Here is a 27,829-nt window from a genome sequence, read left to right on the forward strand (position 1 = left end):
TTTTCCCAGTCACACTTGGGGCTACAACCATCTGCAGCTACTTAGTTTTTCCTGCCTTGCCACAAAGCTGTAGTTTTTCTGCATTTTTCTGTCCTGAGTTTGGTCCCAGCTGCATAAATGGGCATTTGTCACACAGATCAGGCCAAGAAAGAGTGAGCCAAAGCAAGAAATATTAACGTCAATATTATTTTGTTAAAACAGCACAGAAAAAAAGTCTTATTACTTTCAATATATTTATTGATATGTGCAACATAACAATTACTAGCTGGAAATTTCTATCAGAGGTTTTAAGCCTCTGGTCCTTAAGGAAAATCTGGCTTGCAAATTATGTCCTGTTTCTTACAGAAATAGATACTGAATAAATATTGAACAGTTCATCCACTCAAGGGCTTAGATTAAAAAAATACATCCATAGGAATAAAAGGATTGAAGTTTTTAGAACTGCCAGATAACATTTCTATTCTCAGCATCCCTAGTTGCTGTGCCTCCACCCCACTTCTCCCTAAATCCAGTCACCTCCTCTGGCCCTCAGAGTGCAATACCAGTGTGGAATAACTTGCCTCCTTGAAACCTCAAAAGAGCCATAATGCAACAAGAAGTACTTGTCACATCACAGCCAATACTGGGACCCCAGCAGGGATGTCAGCCCAGAGCCAGACCACATCTTTTATACAGGTGATGCTTTTTTGTGGGATCACTGTGGTGTTGGATGGAAATTGTCCATTCACAGGTAGGAGGGACTAGGATATCATTCCTTAGGGTAGAAGAATCCAGGGGCAGAAGTTTGCTGCAAAGAACACCACGAGAACACCCCGTGGCTGAGCTGATGTGCAGCACACCCTCTCTTCAAGCTTACCCCAGCTGCACTGAAGGAAGCCAGCCCAGCTGTTTTTAGTTCCAGTTCCCCTCAAAGTCAAACCATGGGGAAGGAATGAAACTGGGCTGTGCATGTGTTCTCCTCAATGTGAGATGGAAACACTTCTTGCTAATAATATTTTTTGCCTAACAAAATGACCCATTTTTACTCATCATTATGGAAAATCAGGGGTTGAGTAGCAAATATGAGTAACTACATTTTACCTGAGGTTGGTTTGTCAGACATTTCTATCATCCCTCTAACCATTTCACAGCCTGTTAAATGAGCTGAGACAACACTTCATGTCACTGTTAGAATTTTAAATTAAAATTATGGTAACAATAAATAGCACCTCATGTTTTTACAGACAATTTCATCTAGAAGAATAAAAATAACTAGTTCTGCCTGGATGCATGCATGACTTGCACACATGCACATGTTTACTTTCTTATCTAAAAATCAATTTGAGTTCTAGGAAGATATTTCTAGCACTTGATTCTAACTGTGTGTTTGTACAGTGTCATCAAAAAGCAATCAGGATGTTTAAAGAAAAACCAACAAACAGCAAGTGCATTTTATAACAGGTTCTTTAAGAAGCCAATGCAGATCCAGAGGGGAAGTTATACAAATCTGGTACAGAGGGACACCTGTTCAAGATAATCCCCAAATACTTTTCTGCTAACAGTGTTTGTTCACCAAGTCTGTTTTAACCAACAAGTTAAAATCTCTGCTCTCTTTTATTCCTTCTCTGTTCAGGAATGTCTTCCCTGTCCATAAACAATCTGCATTACATAGATATGTATAATATAATGCCTTATCTGCTTACATGGACGAGGCATTATGTTTTGTGAGAGAAAACACCAGCAAAAGCAAGCCACTACCTAAAAGGAAGACCATTTTTTCTTAGTTTAGTTCATAGCATGGACACTCACAACTGAGTCTTATTTTTTTTGATAATACCCCTACTCTGCCATACAGCAGAAGTGTATTAACTTCCATCTGTAGTGGAAGCTCCAGGAGGGAGCTTTGAAAGATGCAAGTGGGCTGTTGCTCCTCATCTGCCCTTTGCCTAAAGTCTCCCTCCAAAAGTCCATCTCTCTCACACTTTTGTGAGGGACAGGCTCTTTCACACACACGTGTGGCTAGACAGACAAGAACACACTCTCGCTGAATGGATTTAAACAGCCACTTGGCACCACCAGGCACTGAAGCACCCAGAACTTCACTGGCAGCTTTCATGCAGGCAGTACACACATTACTAATCTGAACAGGTTTTTCTCATTACCACCTTAGTCACACAATTTTTTAGGCATTCCTTTCAAATTATCTTATGGCATGACATTGCTAGGTTGGTGGAGAACTTCTCAGACAATTTTAGAGGTAATAAGTTTCATACATCTTTGGCACCATAATGGATTGTTACCTTAGTGTAAAACCTTCATACCTTCTCTGGGAGTCCTCATAGGCATCTCCTCACAACGCTGACTCCTTTTGTCTTTCTTCTGCATGACCACCTGACCCCCTACTGTCCCTTACACAACCACCTGACCCTTCCTCTTCCCAGCACATTCTCCAACTCCCCTCTCAGCACCTAACCCACCCTTTTCTAACACCCATCCTTATTGGACACAGCTGTGCCCTATTAAAGGTAAGCCTTAATTGGACACAGCTGTGGCCTATTAAAGGCAGGCCTGCTCCTAATCCTTGGTAATTAGTACAGCTGCAACTCCTCAGGGGTGAGATTGCCTTCAGCACCATCTCTTATTCTTCTACAATCCATTACATGCCACCAAGTGTACTTTATTGGCAGTCATCTCAATAGCTGGCTAGAAAGTCATCCATGGCAAACAACTTCTCCAGGCTATGCCTCTGAGGCATCAGATTTTTGTAAGGAATGAATCATTCTCTTGTTACTTACTAATGGTTTCACCTCTGAGCATTTCTAAACTAAATTTACTGATCTAACCAAATGGCCTGAGTTGGGATAAAATGTTTCAAAGGCACTTTAATCACAGGTAGCGCTGCAGCCTTCATTAAAGCCTTGGAGAGAAACTGCATGGGGAATTTTGCATGCTGGGAAGGCTCACCTGAGTTTAGCATAGGCATGAATCAGTTTGGAGATAGAACCAAGCCCCATTTGGATGAGATCTGTTTGGGCTCTGTTCCTGCTCATTGTGGGAGGATCCTTGGCTGCAAATTATATAAAGTTAGCAGCCATCTGGGGGCAAAAAAAATTGAGGAAAAGATAGAAAACACCATGGCCCAGTACATTTTTCTCCTTTGGTGAACACATGTTCTTTCAGTTCCCAGCCTCAGATGGAGCTAGAAGTGTCTGGTCACACAGCCTTCAAGACCTACTGCCTGAGAGATAGATGTGGATGTGAAAACCTCTGTTTTCAGGAATTTTTTACATATTGACTCTTACCTATCTTTCAAATTGTAAATATATCTATGTTTCACTGCACGTGTGGCAGTGGCAGGAGCACAGTATTTCCCAAGGACTGTGCCTTTTATTTATCCAATTTTTCCAAGGATATGTATCTGTTACATTTTCTAGAGCACAGCTTGTCTATTTGTTTGCTACCTGCATACATATCTTTAGTTCACTGCACTTTTTAGCTCCAGTGAATAAGAACATGTCATTGACTTCAGAGCCTTCTTTTGAGAAGCTCCTTTGTGCATAAAACTATTTGACAGAACCTTCTTGCATGCTCACAGGCAGGGCCTTCAAAGTGGTATTAAAGACAGTCCAGCACCCTGCTCTGAACACTGCAGATTTAGCAAGTGCAAAGGGTAGCATTCATTATAACAACAGAAATTAAATAGTCCCTCGAAGAACAAACTCACCTCAGCTTGCACTACACAAGACATTGCTTTAACACAGACCATTTGGCACAAAACAACATATGTAAACAGAGGCCCATTTCTGCAGCAAGACACTGCCTAACACTTCCATAGTGAGTACTATTTAGAGAAGAGCAGGGCTGCAACAAGAGACAAACAATTGCCTTGCTTTCATGCTCAGGTGATTTTCACCCCATCTAACAGATATCTGTCCTTGTCACATGCGATCTGCTGCAGAAGAGGCAAAGGACTCCAGAAGAGCTGTGCAGCCTGTGCAGAAAAATATCATTTTTCCTTCCCAGTTTGAGCATTGCTTGGCTGCAATCTGAAAACTGCATGTTACCAGCAAAGCTAAAACACTGGAGAAAACCGGGCTCTTTCATCTCACTACCATGTAGGAACTAATGAGTGCTCTGTACTTTTCTTCTAAGTTTGTCCCTTTCCTGTAGATTGTGGCTTCTCTTTATCATATAGAAAGGCTGTTGGCTTAAGTGAGCCTCTTTCCAGTAACTTTGAAAGCCTCATTCATACCCCCCATTCAGAGTCCTACCCAGCAGAAGCCTCCAGCCTCAGTCATTCTCCCAGGACAGCAATAGCTGATCCCCCAGACCTTTACATGTAATGCAAACACCAAAGTGAACTGCTCACATGAATATCAGAAAAAAGAGGAAAGAGTGTGAAGGAATAGAATTGTCCCTAAGCACCCAATAAAATCAATATACTTTCAGATGACATTAAAGACACAAGTCTGAACTGTCTTCTGTGTCCCTGTGTGATACTTGGGATGCAGGTACCCTGAGCAGAAGGGAATTTAATGTATGGAATCATTTAATATATGACATCAATGTGAAAAGCTGCAGAGCCAAATTTTCTCAGGGAATAGAAATGACTACACTCAAGCTACAGAAAAGTTTGTAGCATTCTACTAAGTTTTGTCAGTATTCTTCTGAATCCAAGCTAAGGTTTCCCTGTTGGTTTGAATTTATTACCATTGTGTAATAGTAAACAGAGAATAAAATACCTTTTATTGCCCAAAGTGACATTTTATTCCCTTCCTCTTGTTTTGGTTTTCCTCCTTTTGAAAGAACTGCTGTGTACTGTATGCTCCACAGTTTGGATATTTTTCAGTATACTCTTCCTTTGTGTTCCTTCTGAGTTATTGCATTATCATATGTAGGTAAGTGGCCCAAATGTAGTGGTCCTTACAAATCATATGTTAAGATTGTTGATATGTGACAGCAAAGACCAAGCAGCCCATGCCAGTAGGAACCAGAAGCAACATAGCAAATTCTCTTTGAGTGTACATTGAAGTCCCTGGCTATAGGAACTGACATGAATTGAGATTTTACTTAAGAAAATGAAATAATTCCAAGTTATATTAGTATGGATACTACATAGGAAATGTAATGGTAATTTCTTCATGATTTAAAAATTCTTATCTGAATACAGAAAATGCCTAAAGGACATTTGAAATTGAATTGTAATTTGAAATGAAATTGAATTTGAGTTGAAAGGACCATAAATACCTTCCGAGGTTCTGTCTTTCCAATGCTTCATTCCAACCAGCACTTGGCCATTGTTCTGCTAATTGAAACTTCAGTGGACACATGATTTTGCAAAAACCTATCATCATTCATATTGATATTTTAATTTCCAGAAAGACCAGTGACGGAAGAACTGTGTGCTTTGTGCCATTGATTTGTTTATATGGCCAGATGTTGTGTGGAAACTTCTCTGCTTGTGCTGTCCCTTCCTTTTGATCCCAAATCCATTTTGGATTATGTGATAGCATTACCTGGCCAGAACATGGGAACAAGCAATGTTTTCAAATAAATTAAAACTGAAACAGGATGAGCTCTGGATTCTTCTCTTCCATTACCTGGGCTTTACTATCAGCCATGTTAGAAAGTGCTCCCCCCAGAAATATCTTAGCTTTAACACTAAATTACCATCTGCAATGTATTTTGATCTTAAAGCTACGGAATCCTCATCCTGACAGCCCCAGGGCTGTAGACAGAGGTGCTGCTACACTGTGGCTGCTCACATGAAGAGCAGGAGTGAAATGGCTTTGTTAAAAGGTTCCAGTTTATTCTCATGAATGTTACAACTCAGAGCTTAGACTTCTGACCTCTGAAGAAGAGGCACTGGAAACTCAATATGTTCCTCTTCCCTTTCAAACTAAGCACAGTAAAGAGTCACTTGGCTGGCAGGTAAATCCTCACAGCTTTTCCTCTCAAGAGGTTGTAGTTATATTTTCTTTATCCTCCTAACTAACTGAAGTCACTCTTTTGGAAGAAAATTCAAAATGCTGAAGTTCCAGCCATATCTCCTGCTGACACTCCTCCCCACAGCCCATCTTCCCCTGTCTCTGGGAAAATATGCTCACAGCCATTTGACACCTGAAAACTCTCACCATGTATGGACTAAATGGTGCAAATCAACCCATAAGAGAACCCTTTAGTCTCTATTTTCCCATAAGAGCATGCAACAGTATGGGTAGAGAAGAGGAAGGCTCAACAACATTCTGAAGTCAGCTCCAGCCAGGGGTTTCCCATCAGGATAATAATGAGTTTGGAGAGCCTGAAGGAAGGCTGGAAGCTGACTGCAAACCAGGCAGGATAAGCTGCTGCAGGACCAAGGGCAGTCTTGCAGCTTGGTGCCTCTCTTGATTCTGTGGCAACTCATTTGAAAACACAGACTTGACTTCATGTATGATTTCAAAAGATGGAAGACTGATATTCAGACTGGAGTGCCCCTCAAAAGGAGGAGAAGGCAACAACTAACCAGCACCAAGAGTCACAAACTCAACACATACATTCATGTTCTCCTCCCTCCTGTTCACGAGCAGTGCCATTCAATCAGTATGCTAAAATGCACCACCAAAAGCCTCCTTCCTACTGTGTGGGTATGAGTGCCAGTGGCAGCAAAATGAACATTGTTGTATCTTTGATGATTCCTGAATATATCTGCATGTAAAGGTAATATGAATCCTCATCTAAGGCACCACTGCCACATGAATCACTCAAATACTTCTTTCAAGTTTCTAAGGTCTTTCCTTAGATTTTACTAGCCACTTCTTACTTCCTCTCAATAAACAGGAAGACAGCAAGTATTAAATGCAGGTAAATTTCAGCTGCTCAAGTTATGTGCATCTGTAGTTCACACTCAAGCACTGAGAAAAACACAGCCCTTCCCAGCATACAAATTAAGTGAGCTGAATAGGCACACCTATTTCGGGCACAGCTTTACAGAATGAGGGGACTGAGCCAAACTCCCAATCCCATCTGTATGCAGTGGCAACGGATGTGCAGCTGTGGGTTTTTATAAAACCATATATAGTTCAGGCAAACTTCCCCAAAAGTAATTCCATGCAAATTCATGTCTCCTATAAACTGGCTAGATCATGCAATGAAGACCTGTGTGGGGAGCGTGGGCGTGAAGAGGAGAGACAAAAATTTCTGACACACCTTTTCAAAGCAAACCAGTACACAAACAAGGAAATCAGAGGCTGCTGAATGTAGCCAAAGTCATCACAGTGAATCCAGTTCTACACCACATAAAAAAGGCTCCCACAAACATGTCAGCATTGAAGGGCAAGTGAAAACAAAACTGACTCACCTATGTTCCTCATTTAGAATAAGAAAAATAAAACATCATAAGATAAACAAGTACAGTAACATGTAAAAAGAAAACCAGTTTGATAATATTCCTTTTTCTATCTACCTTCAGTAAAGTGGAATCATCAGCTTTAAGGAAACTTTAACCTATTTTAAGGTCAGATGGGACCCTGTACAACAGCTGCAGACTACTACCTGAAAAAAGGCTGAATACTTTTAATATTGAACCTCTCTTGCAGCACCAAACAGGTTGGCACATGCTGTTTTCATTTAAATAACTTTTATCCTTCTGGAAATTATACTGCAAAGTGTTTAAAAAGATCTTGAAAGAGAGTGATGTATACAAATAAACAGGATAATGCCTCCCCAGCAGTTGGCAGAATTTCACAGAGTCCTACATCATGGCTGTGTCAATTTGGGCTTTGTCTAAGTGATAGGGGTGGATTCTACCCACTCCAGATTTAAATCAGAGAGGATAAAGCTCAGACATCTAATGGCTGATGCACATTCTCTGCACAGTTACTGTGTATTAAAGGGAGTCTGCTCCTATCCAAATGCTGAGAGAATGACTGAACTGGACATCTAAATGGCAGCATCAGGAATTGAAAACTGAAGACGTGAGGAGCTGGATCCCAATCCAGCAAAATAAATACTTGGAGTGCAAGTAAACCCTAAGAAATCTTGAAAGAATAATTTCTGGGGCTAAATGGTTGACTGATTTCAGATCTCATGGGCCAAACCCATATAGCTTAGGCTGCAGAACAATGGGCTCCTTCAAAGTCATCAACATTTTCTGTTCCTTAAGACCATGTTCCTTCTTATTACTGTCAGCTGGAGAGGGCAGGTGGGCGTCACCTCTTCTACATGTGGATGAAGCCTCAGGTAGCATCCCATCATGCTGAGCTCACCATCTTGTAGAGCATTCATCTGCACCTTGGAGCATCAGCACCAAGTACCTGTGACATGGAGGAGCCAGGAAGGCAACGGGCACAACAGAGAGAGATTAGACAGTAGAGGGCAACAGCCAAGAAAGTGGGAACCAAAACATGGTTATATCCTGTCAGTGTTGGCCTCCTACAAAGAAAAAATGAGGAGTCCCAAATCTGGCAGCAAACATTGTTCAAAGCTATTCCCTCCTCACCTCCTTTCTAGGCTTTGGTACTGCTTGATGACAAGAGAAGGGCAAATCACCACATTTAGGCAAGGTAATAAAGGACAACCAACTCATGCAAAATGCTGCAGCCTGGATGGTAGCCCACACACTTCAGAGATTAGCTGAAGCTCTGAAAAGCAATTTGAGTAACTTCCTTTGATGTACCATCTGGTGAATAATTTACTGGGAATGTCTTAATCACATCAAAGGTATCTATCAATGTGCTCAGATTTTCTCAGTGTTTAAGACTCTGCCTGTATATTGTGCTCAAGGAACAGACATAATAGTACAGAATTAAACTTTACTGCAGTACTCCCACAGTAATAAAAAAAAAAAAGTCTGCAGCATATTACCAGTATGGCCTCAAGGACTAGGTTTAGGAAGAGCAATATTTCACTATTACTTCAAAAAGGCTGCCACTCTACAATCAGCCTTGCTCATGTTTCCAAAAATTTGTAAAATAGACACACATCTGTGGCATAAAAACTGTTAAGAAGCACATCTCCCTATTCAGAGGGCTTATTGGCAGGGTTCTCTAACATCAATCACATGGGTTTAGACCCAGAGTAGATTTAGACTAGATCTAAGGAAGAAATTTTGTGCAATTAGAGCAGTGAAACACTGGGACAGGTTTCAAGAGATGTTGTGGATGCCCCATCCTTGGAAACATTCAAGGTCACATTGGACAGGGCTCTGAGCAACCTGATCTAGTTGAAGATATTTCTGCTTATTGCAGGAGGATTGGAGTAGAAGGCCTTTGAAGGTCAACCCAAACCGTTCTATGTGTCTGTGACATGCATTTGTCATACTCCAAATGGGAATACTACAATTACTGCTTCCCCTCCCTAAATATTGAGACTAAATTGCTAAATTGGGGTCATATTAAAAAAAACCCTAAGTGAACAAACTAAAAACCCTACAAAACTTAGTGGCTATTAAATATCCAGAAAGCCCTGAATACCCCTAAAAGCCAAGGCCAGATTGTACTTATTTGCATGTGCCAGTCCTGTCTTGATGCTTAGGTGCTTTAGATTGCGTTATCCCTCAGCATCACCCCAGCACACCCCGCGCAGCTCACTCACTGCTTTGCTGTGCTGACAGGACCCCGCAAAGCCCCGCGAACGCCCCCGGCCAGGTGCTCACGGCAGGCGGGTCCGGAGGAGGTCGCTCCGGCGAGGGGAGCGACTCCGGCCCCGGGATCGCGCCCCCGTGGGCTGCTGACACCCACCCACCCACGGCCGCCCGCAGCGCCGCCCGCAGCACCCCCCGCCGGGCATCCCCGCCCCTCCGCATCCCCTCCGCGTCCCCGCCGCTCGCCGCTCCGCATCCTCGCCCCGCCCGCCCCGCCCCGCGGGCTGATTTACGGCTCTGCTGAAAACGCCGCCCCGCTGCCGCCACCAGCAACAAGTCGGGTGAGTGCGGCGACCTTGCGGGCGGCCGAGGCCCGGCGCCGCTCCGCTCCGGCAAGGCCCGGGCGGCGGCCGAGGCGAGCGGAGCCGCGCCGAGCGAGCGCAGCCGGCGGGGCCGTGCGGCCGGAGCCCCGCGCCGGGTGGGCGCGTCCCCGGGCGGAGATGGCGCGGTACCCCTGAGGAATCGCCGGGAAAGTTTCCCAAGTTTCCCGTGGGGCGCGGACGCGGGCCGTTCCCTCCGGCGAGGAATGCAACAGACAGCCCGGGATGAAGGCGGGCACCCCTGGCCGGAGCCGCTCGGCGGCGTCAGCCTCCCCTTCCGCTGCCCGCGATGCGGCGACCACACCAGGTTCCGGAGCCTGTCGTCGCTGCGGGTGCACCTGGAGTACAGCCACAGCTTCCAGGAGAGCAGCCTCCTGGCCAGGAGCAGCCTGTTCTCCCCGCTGAAGGACGCGGAGCCGGTGTCTCCGCCGGAGCCCGCAGCGCAGGGCAGCCCGGGCAGCCCCGGCGGCGTTGCCGCGGAGCCCGCGGGGCCCTACCTGAACTTGGGCGGCGCGTCCTGCGGGAGCGGCAAGGGCGAGCAGCGGGAGCTGGCGGCCGAGCGGCCCGGCTCCTTCCTGGCCAACTATGTGTCGGCCGAGTCTCCCAGCGAGCTTTCCAAACCCGGCCTCTCGGCCGCTGATTCCAAAGCCTCCTTCGAGGCACACGTCAGAGAAAAGTTTAACAGGATGGTAGAGGCCGTGGACAAAACGATCGAGAAGCGGATCGACAAGCTTACCAAAGAGCTGTCCCAGAAGACGGCGGAGCTGCTGGAGGTGCGGGCAGCGTTCGTGCAGCTGTCCCAGAAGAAGCAGGAGGTGCAGCGGCGAGAGCGGGCCCTGAGCAGGCAGGTGGATGTGGCGGTGGAGATGATCGCAGCCCTGAAGCAGCGGCTCAGCGAGTCCGAGGAGGAGCTTCACCGCAAAGAGGAGTAAGTGGGGAGGCGAGTGCCGATGGCTTGGCGAGGGCTGGCCAGCTCCTGCGTGAGTGACAGCCTTTGGGGGAGAAGAGAGGGAATGGCTCAGTTGCTTGCTGATTGTGAAAGGGCCTGGAGCTCACCGCTTCAGCTGACTATATTGCTGGAGTTACAGCCATGTGACCGTGTCCCCTGCAAGGCAGTGGACAGCTCCCTGAGCAGGTGGCTTTCAGCTTGGCTCCCCAGTGACTAACAGGGCAGGGGACAGCTCCCTGAGCAGGTTACTTTCGTGTTTGGCTCCCCAGTGACTAACTTCTACACTTTCTAATGCCTGTGTTGTGCCTCTGGTTTCATGGGGGTAGGGACAAGTAGAAGCTGTCATCAGCATGTAATGTGATTTACACTGCCACCTTTAATGTATTGTCTTTTTAAGAAGAGATGGGTGGATAAGTCTGGATGAAGTGTGCAAGAATACCTAATAGCACCTTTTCCCTTAAGCCTTCTCACCATGGTCAGTCTCCTGGGCATCAATGAAGCTTTACTGGAGACAGTGTTGAAAAGGCCATGTCCAGTGTTTTAGATGGACACAGAACTGTGGAACAGGAATCACTTACATGGCATTGGGAAGCAGATGCCAGAGTTCTGGCTAACCTAAGCCATCTAAAAATACATTCATGATGCATCCATTAAAAATGTAGCGATAGCTGATATATAATTTATACATGAACTACTTAGTTTATTCAGCACTTGCTGAAACCTTTCAGGCTTTTCAGAGCAACACAACTTATTTTAGAGAAATGGAAATAAAGAGCCTTGGTAATGGTATGCCTCTAAGCCAATTCATCAGCTTACAAAAGGAAGATGAGAAGTGGTAGTTGCCATGACACTGATCTTACAAGAAATAAGGAAGGTGGTGTAGGAGTTCAGTGTAGGAAGTTTGGAGGGCTTTCATCATTCCTTCCTGTAGTCTAAGGACAGGAAAGAAAAGATGAGGATCAGTTGGAGCCATCTATCTTGAAGCAGAGCTAGAGATTTTCCAGAAGAGGGGATGTGGGGGCCTGAATATATGTATTGTTATAACAACAACAAGAATACAACAAGTGAAGTATAGCAGGAGTCCTTGTGAATATCTATATGTAGTGAGAGTCCTATGTATTGGATAGGTGGGTCCTGTTGCTCTAAATGAGCCACAGCTGTGAAGTCCTTAGTTGGGCAGCAGCTGTGGCTTGCAAAGATAACCGGGATAAAAAGGGGTGGGTCGAGAGCCCAGGAGGAACCCCTGTGAAGCCATGAGGAGCTGCACGGTAGAAAATCAGCCATGAAGGTATGGACTTTAAGAATGTCATAACAATAGTATGGGACTCGAGAAATATGAAATACACTACAACAAGGGGATACATAAAGGTGGTGGGATTTGAGCCTCTCAGATCTGCCTTGAAGGGATATTCAACAGAACCTCTAATTTTAAAGTATGAGGTGATCCTCATGGAAGAGAAGACTGAAAGACTTAAGGTGAAGCTGAAGGTGAATAGTGTAACTGAGGCAGACTTGAAAATATGCTGGAGGGAAGCCATGAAGATAACGTAGTTTCAAGCAGTTTTGGTATTCCCATCTAGCCAGACTGCCTTCCTGGGCTCTTTCACAGTAAGTCATCCTATTTCCTCTAGAAAAGTATCTTAGAGCAGGAGGGATTGCTCTGTGAAGGTTCTTCTTCCCTCTGCAGACTACCAGGAGACCTCAGGTAAGCAGCTGTCTTAGGCTAGGTGCAGAATTTCAGATATCTCAAGTTGAGTGGCATGAATCTTACCCCAAACTAAAGGCAGATTGTGTTTTTAAAAATCAGACTTAGATCCCAAAAGGAAAAAAATGACTCTTGGGAGAAAGAAACTATTCAGTGAAACAAACCTAAAGTTCTGCAATGCTGTAGAAGAAGAAAAGATCTTGTGGGAAAAGAGGAAAGGGGCAGTTGAGTCATCTGTGTAGAAAGAATGGGTATGATCTGGGAGGATGGCAAAGGACACTGATCTTTGGAAAGAAAAAGCTGAAGTTGTGATTTTTAACTGTATTAGGAAAAAGAACAAGGAAGAGGCCACATGCTCTTTGGCAGATTACTTACCAGCAGCACTGTCAGGATGGTGTTCTGAGGCCAGAAGAGACTGAACACAGAATGAGAAGTGGGAAAACATTGCCCTTCACACTAGGACATTGCCAGGATCAGGAAAGGGGCGGGAGCTCAGATCACTGCTGTTAGTAAACAAATGATGAGGTAGCTCCTAAGTTGATGTTACAGGCAAGGCTGAAGGTTACTTGGCTAGAAACATGAACCAAAAGAGCAGCTGCACAAGAGACTTCACAGAGTACTCACAGAATACTTCACAGAGTGTTGCTCTTTAGGGTTTTGCTTCCACTTTCAACAAAAGGCCTTGAAAGCAAGTGCAGCAATAGGAATGAGAGAACAGCTCTTACACAGCAGTGTTAACTTCTACAGATAAATGTGTAATGCATGGCAGTGCCTAGGATGGAAGAACAGCAGCCCTGAGTACCAGGGGGAAGAGGGCAGTCAGAATTTGTTATTGCCTGTGTCTGTGCCCAGCCCCACAGCTTTGCCTCTGAGGTTACTCTGAGGACACTGGGAGGGTAGGCAGGGTAAAAGAATAGGTTGAATTCACTTAGGAAAAACTGGAAGTGTGTTGGGTTTTTTTCACATTTAGATGATTCCTGCATTTCCCATCTTGGGGGATAACAAGGCATAGTGCCATAGAAAAACGCACTGGTTGTCTTTCCAATTGAAAGGTCATTGTATAATTAGCAAATTGAAAAGGAAGGTAGGTATAAAAAATGCTTTGTAAGAGCAGGACTGGTAGTTCTAGAGCAGCTTTTCAGAGCTGATTCTCTAAAATGCCTGGGACAGTTAGCTTTACTCCAGCAGCAGGGAGGCACTGGGTGATGTGCTCTAGTAGAGAAAAAGTTCATGACTTTGGTAACAACAGTGACACTTGTCTGGCTTTCTCATGGGCTGTTGGTAAACTCTGAGACCTGCCGATGTATTCAATCCTTTGCGAGTTCAAAACTTACTTGGTGTGCTGAGAAGACATTGTCCTTCAAAAATTAGGATCTCAACTTTGGCTTTGATTTCTGGAAGAGATCCAGATGATCAGAAAGCCAAACAAGACTGCATAATGGAAATTGCAGAAGCAGTTCTCACTGCAGATTGTGGAAAGTCAGAGGCATCCCTTAGGGACTGCTTTGATACTTGCTGACCTTCAGAAATAAATGCTTTCATCAGTTTCTTTGGATTTTTTTTTTCCATAAGCAGTCTTGTGAATATGGATAACTTTTTCCTAAAATTAGCATTGGTATTGAGCTAGTGTAGCTAAAAATCTTTTCCTCTTAGCAGCAGAAAAAAGAAAACACCTTCCCTGAAACATCTGAATGTTGGTTTAGACCATCAGCTGGAACAGGGCTGCCTATTTGAAGCACTTGTAGGATCAGTGGGGTTATTTCTTTAGACTTGTCAGTTGAGTATTTTTTGTTTGTTTTAAATAAGGCTTTTAGCAGTCCAACCAAGACAGCAATGAAGTGAAGATACCATTTTAGTTAAATTTTCTTTGTTCCCTTACAAAAACTGTAGTGCCAATATGCATGCAGGTATGTGCTGATACTGGTGTGAGGCCCTCGTGGAGGTGAACTCTGATGAGGGGTAGGACAGCTGACTGTAGGAGGTACAACACTAACTGTATTAATACATAGCTGAAATAGTATTACTCTAAGCACAGAGCTGCTGAACAAAGGAATTATTTAATTAGAAAATGTGCCCTGAAAGGAATTATTCCATGTTTGATGAAGGAGAATGCAACTCACAGTGAGCGCTGTGATCTTAAAGATAACACGGAAGCATATCCAAAGGGCATAAGACTTGGTTGAATAAGATATCAAGAAAGCCATTGAAACAAAAACCAGCTATGAACTTAACTGCTAGAGGACACTGAGAGGCTTGTTTCTGGATGTAATGTAAGAAAATTGAAACTGGTAGTTTGATTTTCAGTAAGTTTGAACAGGGTAAGAAGGGATGGTCTTTGGGTGGAATCTACTTTTGATGGTAAATTTAAGCAGCTTCACTTTGTCTCCTAATCACAGAGTAAGATCATTAATGTTGTGCCTTGCCATATCTCTGACAGTCATTTCTCTAACCAGTCTAATGCATTTGTTTTGAGACTGGCCATGTCTCTGCTTTGACATAGCCTGGAATGCAAGGATTAATTCAGAATAGCTGTTGTGGGCAGTAGTTATTCTTGCTAGTGGCTTCACCTTAAGTTTGCAATTAATGAAATTATCTGTGCAGATAACATCTTGACAATGGCATTAAGATCTGGCTTTTAGACATCACTGCAATTTGTGCTTTAAAACAGCTTTCCCTTAAAAAGGGGTTTCAATTATACCACAAAACAGTTTTGATTTGCTTTAGGCAGAGTACAACTGCAATTACACATTGTTCTTCCACCCTCAGTTTTAGGTAATCCTGCTCCCTCTTTCCTGTTTTCTTTCATCTTCCTACTCAAGAGATTACTCCCCCCCATGCAGCTGCACAGGTTTAAGCCTAGCATGACTGTCCCACAGAATGGCTCTGTGAAATAAAGCTTAAAATCTTTAGTGTCACCCAGTCAATTCAGGGCTCTGTCTAGAACACAGCCCACTGAATGGGTACAATAACTTTCTGAGGGAGGAGGTGTGAATCTCTTAAATCAAGTGTGCTTTTAGTGGTGTGGTAATGTGAAACCACAACCTAATGAATAACAGCAGCCTTCAGGCAAAAACACCAGTTGGGTGATGGATAAGGTCAGTGGCATTAATACTTAATGAACATACATATTAATATTTTGAGAAGTAAATCACTTTACTACTTACTGTGATAAGAATTTTCCCACCTTCAGGTAAAACAATGGTTTGGTTTTCTATTGATTTTAGACAGAGTTATGCTAAATGTGATTGTCTAAAGTGATTTGATATTGGATGCAAAACCTGCATGGAGCCTTGTGCTTATCTCCACCTCCAGAGCAGCTGCAGGTGACACTGTGGCTGTGCACACTGGGGCCAGTGCTGTGCATCCGTGGGAGGGCTTGCTTGCAATGTGAGAACTCATTAGCCCTTCTTGTCAGGTGTTAAGGAGCTGGAGCTGTCCTACCCTCTGCATTTAGTCAGTGTATGTCACTCTTAGCTGCTGAAAGTCATAAAAACACTGAGCATCTCCCAGGATCCCTGTGCTGCCAACTGCTCCAGTAAACAAGAACTGCAGCTCGCTCATCCTAAACGAGCGCTGAATAATCCAGTGGTAAAGGCACAAGAATAAATGTCACCTAGTCAGCCTATGATTTATAACTTTATTTACCACATCTCAAGTTGTTTCATGGTAACAGCCTCCATAAAGAAGTTTTTTGGGCTGGGCTGCAGTTGGGATGCAAAATGCCAAACTACTTAAGTCTAGTTAACTGTAACAGGTGAACTGCCTGGCAGAGTCAAATTAAAATAAAAGCTTTGGCAGCAAGCCTTACTTACAGTGAGTTCACCTCCCAGAGGTGTTCAGCTGTTTTTTCAGCTGAACACCTCTGAGGTGCCTGCTGTACTACAGTAAATTTCCCCTGGACTCCTCTGGCTTTCAAAGAACTCCTTTCAGACATTCTGGCAGTACAGGCATCTCCTGCTCCTCTTGGACACCTCCCAGGTTGCATCCCCCTTGTCTTTCCCTCTCACTTGTCTCATCCTGCTGCTGGCAGCTCAATTCAATCCCTGCTCTCCAGGCAGCAGGAGCAATTCCCTCTTCCTAAAGGTTTCACCTGACAGCATCCCCCAGGACAAAGCAAGAAATCCAGTTTTCTCCCTGCTGCCCAGTCACAGCCCTGTAAACATTTTACATACAATATACCTTAGTGTTGGTGTAGTAAAACTATAAACAGATGAGATTACAGAAATGTAAGAGATCTAGGGTGCATTGAGCATCATCTACACCACTCAGAACATACAGTATCAGGAGCTGTTGCTCACCCCTGTAAGCAAGTGCCAGGGTGCAGAGCTGGGGGAAGGGGGCAGGAGTCTGCTGGGCAGAGGAGCAGAGCAGTAAAGGGATGATGCTGAGAGCAGAGGAGCTCTCACGGGGAGTTAATAACTCCATGTAGTCTTTCCTCAATATAACAGAAGTGCTCCAGATGTGGAATAGTCAGTGCAGGGTAGCAGAGAGACCTCTTGTGAAAAGGGCAACACCTCAGGTGTGAGCCACTTTACCAAAGTTGTTCCTGTTTCAGGTGAATGCTGCTCACAAGGCTGTGCTGTCAGGACACAGAGCCCAGTGGGCCCATGCTGCTGTGCTCTGGTTTATGCCTCTACCACGTGGGCCCCACAATATTCATGGCTTCAGCTTCCCCCTGACTTCATGAAGAGCAGTGTCAGACCTCTGTGAACACCCATCTTTCCACAAGCATGAGAGTAGAGAGTGAAGGACAAGAATCCTGTCATATAATCCTCAAATATTTGGCAGAGGTCTGGAGAAATAAATTGAAAGTAAAAGAGTATAAGCAAAAAAAAAAAAAAAAAATCATCACAGATATCCAGAAATAAAATTGAAGGGAAAGGGTCCTCATTATGGTTAAGAAAAAGTCTGGGCAAACTACAAGAGACAAGAAGGGCAATTAGACAGATAAACAGCAGCTGCAGGAAGCTACAGGAGTTCTTTGAACCATTTCCCTATTGTTCACAGTGGGAGGAGGCTAAAAATTCTTCTGGGAACTCCCTTCAGGTAACCAAGGCATAGCTGGGCAAGGAGTGAGCTCTCTGAGGAAGAAGTGTTGGAGCAAGTAGAGAGACTTATTAGCAGTCACTCCTCAGGGCTTGATCTTGTTCTTCTGAGAGATGAGAATGAAGTGGAAACAAAGTAAGTAGCTGAACTAACACAAGTGCTGCTTATCAGTGCAAGGTGTGTGACAGAGCCCTGGTGTGTGGGTGTGTTCTGGCTCCTGGCTTTCCAAAGGGAATTTACAGAGTGCATTTCAGCCTAAAGGAAAACTTCCAGATTAAAGTTATTAAAGGTAGGTTCATAGGCTGTACAAAGGCAGCTAAACAGAGAGAAGTTATGGGTATGCTACTATTGCTGTTAATAACAGTTCTTACAAATAATGGCATGTAGGATGCCAAGCTATCTTTAGTCTAGAAAGCAAGGACAATACCAGGGAGTTTATTGACATTATGAGTCTCTTCTCCTCCTGACAGTCATCTAGATCTTCCTGAAAACTCTGTCCCCCCTGGCCTCCTTATGGTATATTAATGAGACATTTGTAGGAAAGGAAAATCCCTTGGTGATTATTTGTGCCATAGAACAGGCAACTAATGAATTCTTACTAATTACCTTTGCTGAGATAAATACAAATGTTAGCATTCTTGAAACTATCACTCTTCTAAAAAAATGCCAGCTACTCATGCTTGTGGCCTCCTGCTGCAGCCAAACTCAGAAGCTGTCCCTGGGAGGGACATCCTCATGGTGTCCCAGGCTGGCAGCTCCCCACTCTCCCACCTTCCCACTGGATGGTCAGCAGCCTGCCAGGCTGTGCACAGCTCTTCCTTACCCAAAAGGAGAGGGATTTGGAGCCAACCTGCTGAGCTGCTGTCCTTTTGAGTTCCCTGTCCCCTGTAAAAGAGGACCCTGATGAAAACAGCAAGGACTTCAGTTGCTCCTACATTAACCCAAAATTATATGAACTGACTAATGAAGTGAAGTTAATCATAAGTTATGAAGTCAAAGAAGTTACAGTGTGGTGACAATAAAGCCCTAAAATCTACTTTAATGAGTTTAGGTTGGCTTCTCCCTAAGCATTCCTTAGTGGCTCTCTAGTATCAGGTTGTTCTGGGCAAGCTAATAATCACTAAACTGTTCAGAGCCTTGCAATCAATGGATTAGCTGAGTTTAACAAACAAGTTACCTCTCTGTTTCTTAAGCCAGATTTTATGGGTGAGTTAGTATAGACTATTACTCATCCACATTCTTCATCCAAACAATACATGCTTGTTTTTACCTGATTCCTGCCATTAGATCAGCCATGCAAACAGAACTCTGCTGGAGTATGGAGCAGGCAGGCACAGCCTGAATCCTAGGTGGTGAATTTCCAGGGCTGACCACTCATGCTTGACTCTTAGTACAAAGCAGCTCACTGTTGAAACAACTATACTCCATTAAACCAATTAACTACAACCATGCTGAGTTAAAACAACAAAATGCAGAGAAACTTTGGATTTGTTATAAACAGTCTAAGCTTTGAAAGGTTATTTCTGCCACAAACTGTTTCATAGTTTCTACTTAAAATGCTTTTTCCTCAGGCAATGTATTTCTACTGAGCAATCATGCCCTTTCTCATTTGGCAAGTTCCTTCAACTCCCACCCTTTTTGTACAAAGCAAAAATTAACATGGTTTCACTGGCAGAGTAAAAAATATTTATCCAGGCATTTATTAAACAGGGAACTGCTACATGTTCAGATTTGTCTTCTTTTGTAATACATGCTTCAGTCTACAACCAAACTTCTTCCACTCAAATAATCCTTTGATATTGGAGGTCCAAGTGGTGTCCTGATTACTGATAGTAAGTATGCAGAGAACTTAGAAATGAGCAGTGGCTCAGCTGAGAGCTTTCACAGTCACTGGTGCTCTCTGTTTCTTCCACTTGGGTTACCAGACCAGACACATTCCTAAACTCCTTACCTAAAACTTGTTCTTCCCACACATGTGCTCCCTGCTCTATAATCTGTAGATTATCTGTTAATCTCCCATGCTCCCTCTGGCTCCAGGTCATAACACCACACTTGGACATTCTTGTAGTAATGCAGTCAAAATTAAATTTAATGGCCACAGAAGTTCTTTTGAGTTAGAAACCACCCCAGCAGCAACATTAAGTGACCATTGTTAGATTGTGATGAAATGAAAAGATTAATTTGGGAGTTCATCTGTTTCTCTTCACGTTTCAGAGCTAATATTCTCATAGTTAAGTAAAAAAGAGAAAGCAGATACAGCTGTCTCCAGATACTTTGAGATGTGATGCTTAATCATATTTCTGCTCTGTGGGCCACTAAAGACTAATTCCAAGCGACCAAATGAAGTGAAAAAACCTCACCCCAAACCCACTGCCCATAAACCTAAATTCAGCATTCAGGCTTCCAGATCTTCACTTAGTCCACAATAAAGTTGAAATCTTTTGATAATAGCGGAGGACAGTAATTAGCCACGCCATGACAAACTGGAGAAGCACCAGTAATTTTTTGACATTGGTGAGACCAGTCAGCTGCTGTTATCTAAACGTGGCCTCTTTGCAATGTTTCCATCTTGCAGAGAAGTTGTTACTTTCAACCACTTCCTGGAAGAAGCAGCAGAAAAAGAAGTGCGGGGGAAAGCCAGGCTGCAGCACTTCATCGAGAACCTGTTGCAGCGCGTGGATCTGGCAGAGAGGCAGCTGGAATATTACCAAAGCCAGCAGATGGTGTGCAACCACACTGACATCAGCGAGCACGTGGTAAGCCAGCACAGCCCTTCCCTTTGCCATCAGCCTCCCCCTGCAGCCAGAGTTGGGTTATGGGTGGGCTCAGTGGCTCAGGCTAAGCACTGCTGCAGGCAGATGTGCGTTTGTGAAAGCAGCAACAGCCAAAGATGATAAAGGGAGAGCAGAGAGTAATGAAATGTTTGAGAGATATTTAAAAATTTTCCAGCTTTGGCTATTGCTGCTGTTGCCTTTGCCATGAACACTTTTTTAATGTGACTTGGCAGTCTTTTTGGGATGCCTGAAGATTTTCAGGAAAGACATAGATCCCTATAGGTGACACATCAGCTTGCTGGCAAATCATCTTGCCTCTGCTAGTTACCTATCATGGGACTCTCAGAAATGGTGAATGGATTCCCACAGGCCTGTATCTCATGGATTAGAAATCCAAGAACATTACTTTTTAAAATACATTATTTCTCTTAAAGCCCTCATTTTTAATACCTAAACTCAGTATTTTCCTACAATGCATTACCTTTATATGCCAAGTTTTAGGCCCAGGACTTGAAGGAACATTTCAGTTTAATTGAATACCCCGTGCTGCCTGTGCTAAGTAGTTGCTCACCCTGGGATGTGAGAAGAAGGCATTTGATCATGCCCAGCACTGAACAGGTATGCATAGGTGGAAGGGAAATGTTCCCAGAGCTACTTGGAAGACAACAAGCTTTAGGTAAGATGAGCTGAAATGCAGTGCAGGCATCTCAGACAGTATCTGTGAGAAGATTATGGGGCACTGTAAAGATGGGCCTCAATATTAAATCATCTCTCTTGCTCTGGATGTGTTTATCATAATGCCAGGCTCAGCAGTGTCCCTTGGGGAGGGCTCTGATTTTTAAGGCACCTGCCCTGATTTCTGGGTGACTTCAGCATTCCTCTAAAGCCATCCATCCAAATATTGACTATCCTCACCTTCAGGGGATACAGGAAAGTACACCATGAGATGGCTCCAGACACCAACCAAGACAGATGACAAGCAAAGTCAGGCTGGGCAAAAATCCATCTGCAAAGTGTGGACAATACCAGGGACAGAAGGAACATTTACAAGAACATAATCATTTTCAGATGCCAAATCTGACTTGCTTGTCTCAGTGACTTCATTAAATGATATTCAAAGGCTCAGTGTAGCAGCTCTGATGAGAGCTCAATACAAAGAACCTATTTAGTACTAAAAAAAAAAAAAAATCAATTTCAGCTGAGCTGGCATTAAACACCTCCTTTTCTGACCCCCACCAAAAGAGGGACTAGACAGAGTGTTTCCACACTGTGAACCAAACTGCTGAAAAAATGAAGTCATGCAAATTTGGCCTGGCACTGAAGCTATGCTGTCCTTAGCTGGTGTCAGGATTTGCAGCAGGGGGAGAGAAATGTTTGTGTCCTCACCCTCCACCCTTCAGTGCAAGTCTGGCAGAGCCAAGGGCTTGTAGCTGGAGTTTCCTAGCCACTTGTGTAAAGGAAATGTATCACTGAAAAATTAGATCTGAGAGAAAGTTAATTTCATACAGCTTATTCAGCCACTGGCCTTTATTAATTATCTTGAACACAATAATTACTTCTCATTGTATCCATACTGTTTAATCTAATGTGAAAGATCTCTGTTAGCCCACACTTCTTTAGCAATTTACTTTGATTATAGTTACAATAAAAATAATGGGAAAAATCCAACCACTAGCAACTCACACATTATGAATTTTAAAAGCATGTTCATAAGATGGAAGAGTAATAATCTGTAAAAGAGGTGACTTTTTTGGTTTGTTCCCTAAATGTTCTATTCAACATGTGAGAATGGAAATACAATTTTAAAGATTGTGTATATTTTATCCTTGTACTTTCATTACTTGAAAATGTAATAGTAATAACCTGGTTTTGTTTTCATTGCAGTTTACAGACATTTCATTAAATAAGAAACCCAGATGCCTGTATGTATATCTCCTTTTTTTTTAACTTAAATGCAATAAGTTGACGTGCTTGCATTTCTGTTTTCACATTTTACCTTATAGGTTGGGATCTGCATATGGTCTCTATTTATGTCATGTAATTGAGGAAAACCAGATTTCTGCTGAAACTAAACTAAAATCAGATATTCTCTAAAGAAAATAAAGAATGCTAATTTTCTGTTAAACAAATTACTCCATTCTGCTGACTATAATAGCCTATTGCAAAGCTGCAGGACTTGAATCTCTTTGGCTCACACAAATGAAGTTGAAGTTGAAAATATCTTTAACATTCTGTAGGTAGGAGAGAGACAGTTGTCATTTCCTAACTGACAGTAACAATCATATCACCAAACAAGTGCCCTGACCAAGCATGGGCACTGACAATCTCAGGTTACTCAAGCAGCTGTCCTGGGAGCAGCAGAACTAATTGGGGTTGGTCTCCTGTGTCTTTGTGACTTGGTCATGAGTCCCAGCAGGTGGTTTGGAGCACCAGGTGCTGCTTGGCCAAGTGGCAGCCAGCACTGCACACCTCTTCAGGGCAGCCTTTCCTTGTGGGGACACAAGTTCAGGACTTTTTCCCATTGCATCACCACGAGTCCTTGTCCATAACACAACAGATCAGGAATATGTGTGAGGAGAAGTTCAGACTCTCTACAATCACTTATGTTGCAGAGCTGCTGCTTTCAGTGAAAAAGCATTTCCTGCATCTGGAGTTGGCAGCTTTGCATTTCACATGCATCTTCCTCCATCTTGTGTACTTTCTTACCCTGACTGTGAACTGGGGACAGACACCCATCTTCTCTACCATAAAGTTCAATTTAAGTACAGTTTAGCCCCTTTAGGTAGCCCCTGAGATGATATTGACCTTGACCTTCTGGTTTTAGTAGCTTCATTCAGTGCAGCAGAGGACTGCCTAACATCACCTACAATAATGCCTGTGTATGCTTTGGGAATAAATGATGTTGCTTCTTCACCATAACAACATCTGAGAAAAACAGAATACTGCATCTTTAAACAACAACTGAGTAATGGACTGGAAAAAACAGTTCCCAAGAATTGATGGTAAACTGGAGTGGCTACTCCAATTTACACAGGTCATTCCTACACCCCAGCAAGTGGTCAGAGAGCCCAGGCCTGCACAGGCCAGGATGACACAGTGCCTGCAAGCTCCAGCTGGGACCTGCACAGCATTTCACCCCCTAAACCTCCCCCAGTGAAATCTGCTTAGCAAAGCTGCCGAGCAGGTAATGCTGTTACCTGGGGAAGGCTCAGTTCCTAAAATGACAGGTGGCCCTCACTGCCTCCTACCAACAAATACAGACTTCCATGACACACTTCTCATCTTCCTAAAGAGCAGGAGAGTTTACACTGTACACACATGAGTAACCACAGCTTTTCCCACAACTGGCTTTGTCAAGCATGCAATATGATTTAACTCCTAGAAAAAATAATGCTACACATACATGGTTTTCAGAAATAACTGTGGGATCCCTTAAGAGATCAGCTTGTACATCAGCACATCTGCTCTTTGCTTCAGTCACAGGAGCTGGGTAGATATGAGCCTTACATTCATAGTTCTGCTGTTACACTAATGTATCTGCTGTAAAACATTTCAAGATTATGTTAAAAGGGACTATAATGATCTTAGCTAAACTGTGGAACTGCAGTTTTGATGTAATATTTCAGAGTGCATGGTTCAGCCTTTGCAGCACTGGGCACTTAGCTGTCACTCCACCTGAGCTCAACAATTTCTGCAAATCTTGCTGGGTTTGAGCCAACACAGACAACAAAGAATTCAGCTTACTTTGGCCTTTAAGCTTTCATACCCTTCTTCCCACCAGTTTTTGTATTCCCCTTTCTTATTCTCCTGTTTCAAATCAAAGCTTTAAAGGGAAGCTGAAGTTTCCCTGGATGTGTGGTCAGCACAAAGGCAGAGCATGGAGATTCCTGGGCTATTGGCCATTTGTAGCAGCAGCTCCCTGGGGCCTGGGTGCAGTCCAGGGCAACACTGAGATTCCACAAAGTCCCTACAGTTCCTGCACCTTCTTTCTACTCTTACTGGTGCTGTGTGGTCTTCCAAAGACCAAGGGATGTTCATTCTTTGCAGAATGTGAATGTGTGCATCTTTAAAATCGCTGCAGATCACCAAGTATAGACCTCAGTAAGGTCCCAGCACTCCAAAATCAGCAGAGTGCTGATCAGAATCAAAGTGCAGAGGAACACACATGAAGAGTGCACCAGTAACACACCTACGGGTTGTTTTAGTAAGGAATGCTTTTGAATGTAATTAATCTTACAGCTCTGTTTTTAACATGCAGCCTCATTCTGTAAAACAAGACTATTTTTGTTTTTAAAAATGTAAGGGTTTGGGATATCTTGGGGACCTGTCAGTTTGCAAGACTGAATAATAATTATTAATAATCACTGTTATTAATTTCAGGAGCCGAGGAAGTCAACACACTTCATACAACATCCCTGATGCAAAGCCTCATTCCTTTCAAAAAGGAAGGATCTTGTTGAAAAAAGCAAAGGATGAAAAAGCCAGCTTGCAGCCAGTGAAATGCTTCTATGAACCTGTTGATTGCCCAAGAGAAATATGGAGAGCACAAAAGAAGGGTGAGCCAGTCTGCTCTGCCAGGAAAGTGAGTGCAAAATCAAAGATGGGTAAGAAGGCCAAGCCACTATAGGAACGGTGAGCAGTGTACAGCAGCACAGGAACTTGGCTTCAACACAGCAAATATTGAATGAAGTTAATCATCCTACTTTTTTCCTATCCATCTGGCCATGCCAAAACATATCAGATATAATATATAGAAATATATACATATGGAAGTTTTATATTATTTAGTTATGCCATTGCCTCTTTCGGCGCTATAAAAGAAGTGACATTTTATTCAGTTTACATGGAGGTTTTTCTATTTATTCATGTATTTATTTATTTATTTAGTCATTTATAGAGCTTATTTTAAATGACTGCAGTTATCTTGCTGGGCAGTACTGTGGCTGTATGTTTAATTATTTTAGTGGCAGCATGCTCTAACCAACTGGTAAATTATTTTCCATCTGTGTTATTCCTGAAGCTCAGAGGAATCCATTTAATCGGCACCAAAATATTCAATCTTCCAGCTTAGGTAGGTGTGAGATCAGTGACTAACAGACATACTCAGATGCAAAAGGCCTACTCAAAGTCCCTTGAAGGCTGTTTGCAGCACTAGATTGCTACCCTGGGTTTTTGGCTATAAGCACATTTCCATCTTTTATTAAATACATCAAACTCCTTGATGCTGCCAGCAGCCGTGTTGTCTCTTTGGTCCAAGTTTGGGCTCCTCTGAGGTGTCCCTCAGCAAGGAGAGCAGGAGCTGCCCTGACACTCACAGGCCAGATTGGGCCAGAGGAGGACTTTCAGTGCCAATGCCAGCAGCAGGTGATCAGCTGTGGTGCAGCAAGTACAGGCTAAAGCAGTGTGGTACTGCCTGCCATTGTGTTCAATGTCTGTGCTTGGTCCCAGGCATGAGAGGCCCAAATAACCATGATTATAACCCAAATCCTTCACATTTTTATCTCTGAAGAATCTTTACAGGGCTGAGAGATCACTGACTTTGCACTAAGAACCCAAGTGCAAGGCAGTTGGAGATGACTGCAGAACACAAATGTGTGTGTTTACACTGGTTTGTGCCAATTAAAAGGATCCTTATTTATTAGAGAATTTATTTATCAAGATGACTTTTTTGTGTGTACAGTATTTTGGTGACATGAATCCTCATGCCATGTTTACAGATATAAACATCCTGATGATGTTACTGATTAGATTTGTTTTCTCAAGAAAGAGAAAGGATAGGTGACACAGGTCTATGTGATTTATTTTTTAAATGCTCATAACAGATGTAAATTGTTTATGTGGAAGGTGATTTTTACAGTATGTGTACAAAGATTTGTGAAAAATGTTTTTCATTTTTTATAACTGTGTCTGTAAGCAGAACTGAGTATAAAAAGACAGTGTATCACTATGATTACTGCTGCAATAAGCACCTGAGTTGCAATATTTTTAAAGCAGAAGATGACCAATCAGTCAGCTAGGATCAGGTAACTACAGATGTCATACATTTGTCAGTGTACAGAGCTCCCAGAAAGTAGCAGAGAGAAGAAAGAGTATTATTCCTCACTTTTATTTTAAATAGTGTATATGGAACAATCAGATGTATGTTTAAAAGTTTCTCAACACTGTTTCAGTAGAAAGTCACAGTGTAAAACCAATTCAGGTATTTAGGTTGTAATGATATTTCAATATTTATTTAACTATGTCACAAGGCCACACTTGGCTTCATGCTAGGCATTGTGTGTGGTGAAAAGGAATTGTTCATTGTGTTGCATGGACTTGGGTCAGATTGTGTGTTACAACAACTTTTATAGGCAAGCTAAAATGGAACCAGTTTTTTCTATTACTTCCCACATCCTTCCACAAACCTGAAAAAAGGACCTTCTTTGAACAAAGGTGAACATTAGAAAGATAATAAAGTAAAATATATTAATTCATTTCTTTAGCCTCTTGACACTGAAAGAATATTTTTATTTTTAAATGCCTATCTACTCTGTTAGTCACCAAAGTTAAGTGCAACTACTAGTTCACAAATGAGATGTTTATTTTATTATTTATCATGCCAAAATCTTGACTGTAAGTTTTCCTTTTGGGAGAGGAAGAGGAAAACAGTAAGAGAAGTTGCATGTTTTTAAACTTTTCAAAGCCTAATTTACACTTACTTGCTAAACAAATGCCAGTTTAGTTAATTAGAAAGAAATTGGTATGTACTGTAATCCCAGATCAAAGTTTTTAGAATATAAACATTCTAATAATAAAGATATATTTCTCAGTTACTGTGTCATTTAACTTTGTCAAATACATTGTTTCTCCCAAAAGCCTCTGAAGCAGCACAGAAAAAGCCAAGCAGCAGCAGCTTGGACTTTGCTTTATCCCTGAGATGAAGCATGGCAGTGAAGTGGGGGGTTGTGACCCTTCCCAGCAATGAACCTGCAGGCAGCTGCTCCATCTTGCCTGCTCAGCTCACAGGTGTCACCTGCTGCTCTCCTACTGCAATGCTGCTTAAAATCATTCTGCAGGTGACCCACAGGGTCAGATAACCTGCCCAAAGCAGAGGCAGGGGGAATAGAGGGAAGGGTCAGGCACATTAAGGGCAGAGGGGCTCCCAGGGAATGGCAGTAATGATGTCTGCTCACACACTGCCAGCTGCAGAGCCATCATTTCATCAGCTTAGACTTGGAAAAAGGGGTTTTCCCATGGGGAACCAGGTTCCTGTCTCATTAACAGAGACAATATTTGACAAGAAAAGGCACCTGCACCAGGCTGAATGTAACCAGCTTTAGCTTGTGAGGACTTCTGTAGTCAGGAAATGTCAATTTTATAATATTTTTTAAATCTGAAAATGTTCTGACAAAGTTGACCACTCACCTTTGAAAATCAATTTGAAGCAGAGTTACC

The 27,829-nt window shown here is 43.0% G+C and overlaps 2 protein-coding genes across 8 annotated transcripts in view; one reads left to right on the plus strand and one right to left on the minus strand.

The window, feature by feature from the left end:
- The window catches only part of RTKN2 (rhotekin 2), a 50,877-nt gene extending 40,090 nt beyond the window's left edge, over positions 1–10,787 (minus strand). For 3 of the 7 annotated variants that reach the window (XM_063164043.1, XM_063164050.1, XM_063164042.1), the window contains exon 1: positions 10,658–10,787. The gene's annotated coding sequence lies outside the window, so the exon portion shown is untranslated. Of the gene's footprint in view, positions 1–8,172; positions 9,572–10,053; positions 10,147–10,418; positions 10,458–10,657 lie in introns of those variants that run through there. The other 4 variants (XM_063164048.1, XM_063164044.1, XM_063164047.1 and 1 more) reach the window with 3 other exon arrangements.
- On the plus strand, positions 10,128–27,207 carry ZNF365 (zinc finger protein 365). The gene is made up of 4 exons (XM_063164051.1): positions 10,128–10,849; positions 20,197–20,377; positions 22,280–22,317; positions 24,776–27,207. The coding sequence occupies exons 1-4, from the start codon at positions 10,128–10,130 to the stop codon at positions 25,020–25,022; spliced, it is 1,188 nt and encodes a 395-aa protein (XP_063020121.1). The 3' UTR covers positions 25,023–27,207.
- The last annotated feature ends 622 nt before the right edge of the window (positions 27,208–27,829 follow it).

This window comes from Melospiza melodia, chromosome 9, assembly GCF_035770615.1.
Source record: "Melospiza melodia melodia isolate bMelMel2 chromosome 9, bMelMel2.pri, whole genome shotgun sequence".
NCBI classification, from domain to species: domain Eukaryota; kingdom Metazoa; phylum Chordata; class Aves; order Passeriformes; family Passerellidae; genus Melospiza; species Melospiza melodia.

What these genes read in the sequence shown, in the direction of transcription:
- ZNF365 (XM_063164051.1), top strand. Translation starts at nt 10,128, where the DNA reads ATGCAACAGACAGCCCGGGATGAAGGCGGGCACCCCTGGCCGGAGCCG. An exon ending in CTGACATCAGCGAGCACGTG is followed by an intron (nt 20,378 to 22,279) that starts GTAAGCCAGCAC and finishes TTTTCATTGCAG; the next exon opens with TTTACAGACATTTCATTAAA. An exon ending in AATAAGAAACCCAGATGCCT is followed by an intron (nt 22,318 to 24,775) that starts GTATGTATATCT and finishes TATTAATTTCAG; the next exon opens with GAGCCGAGGAAGTCAACACA.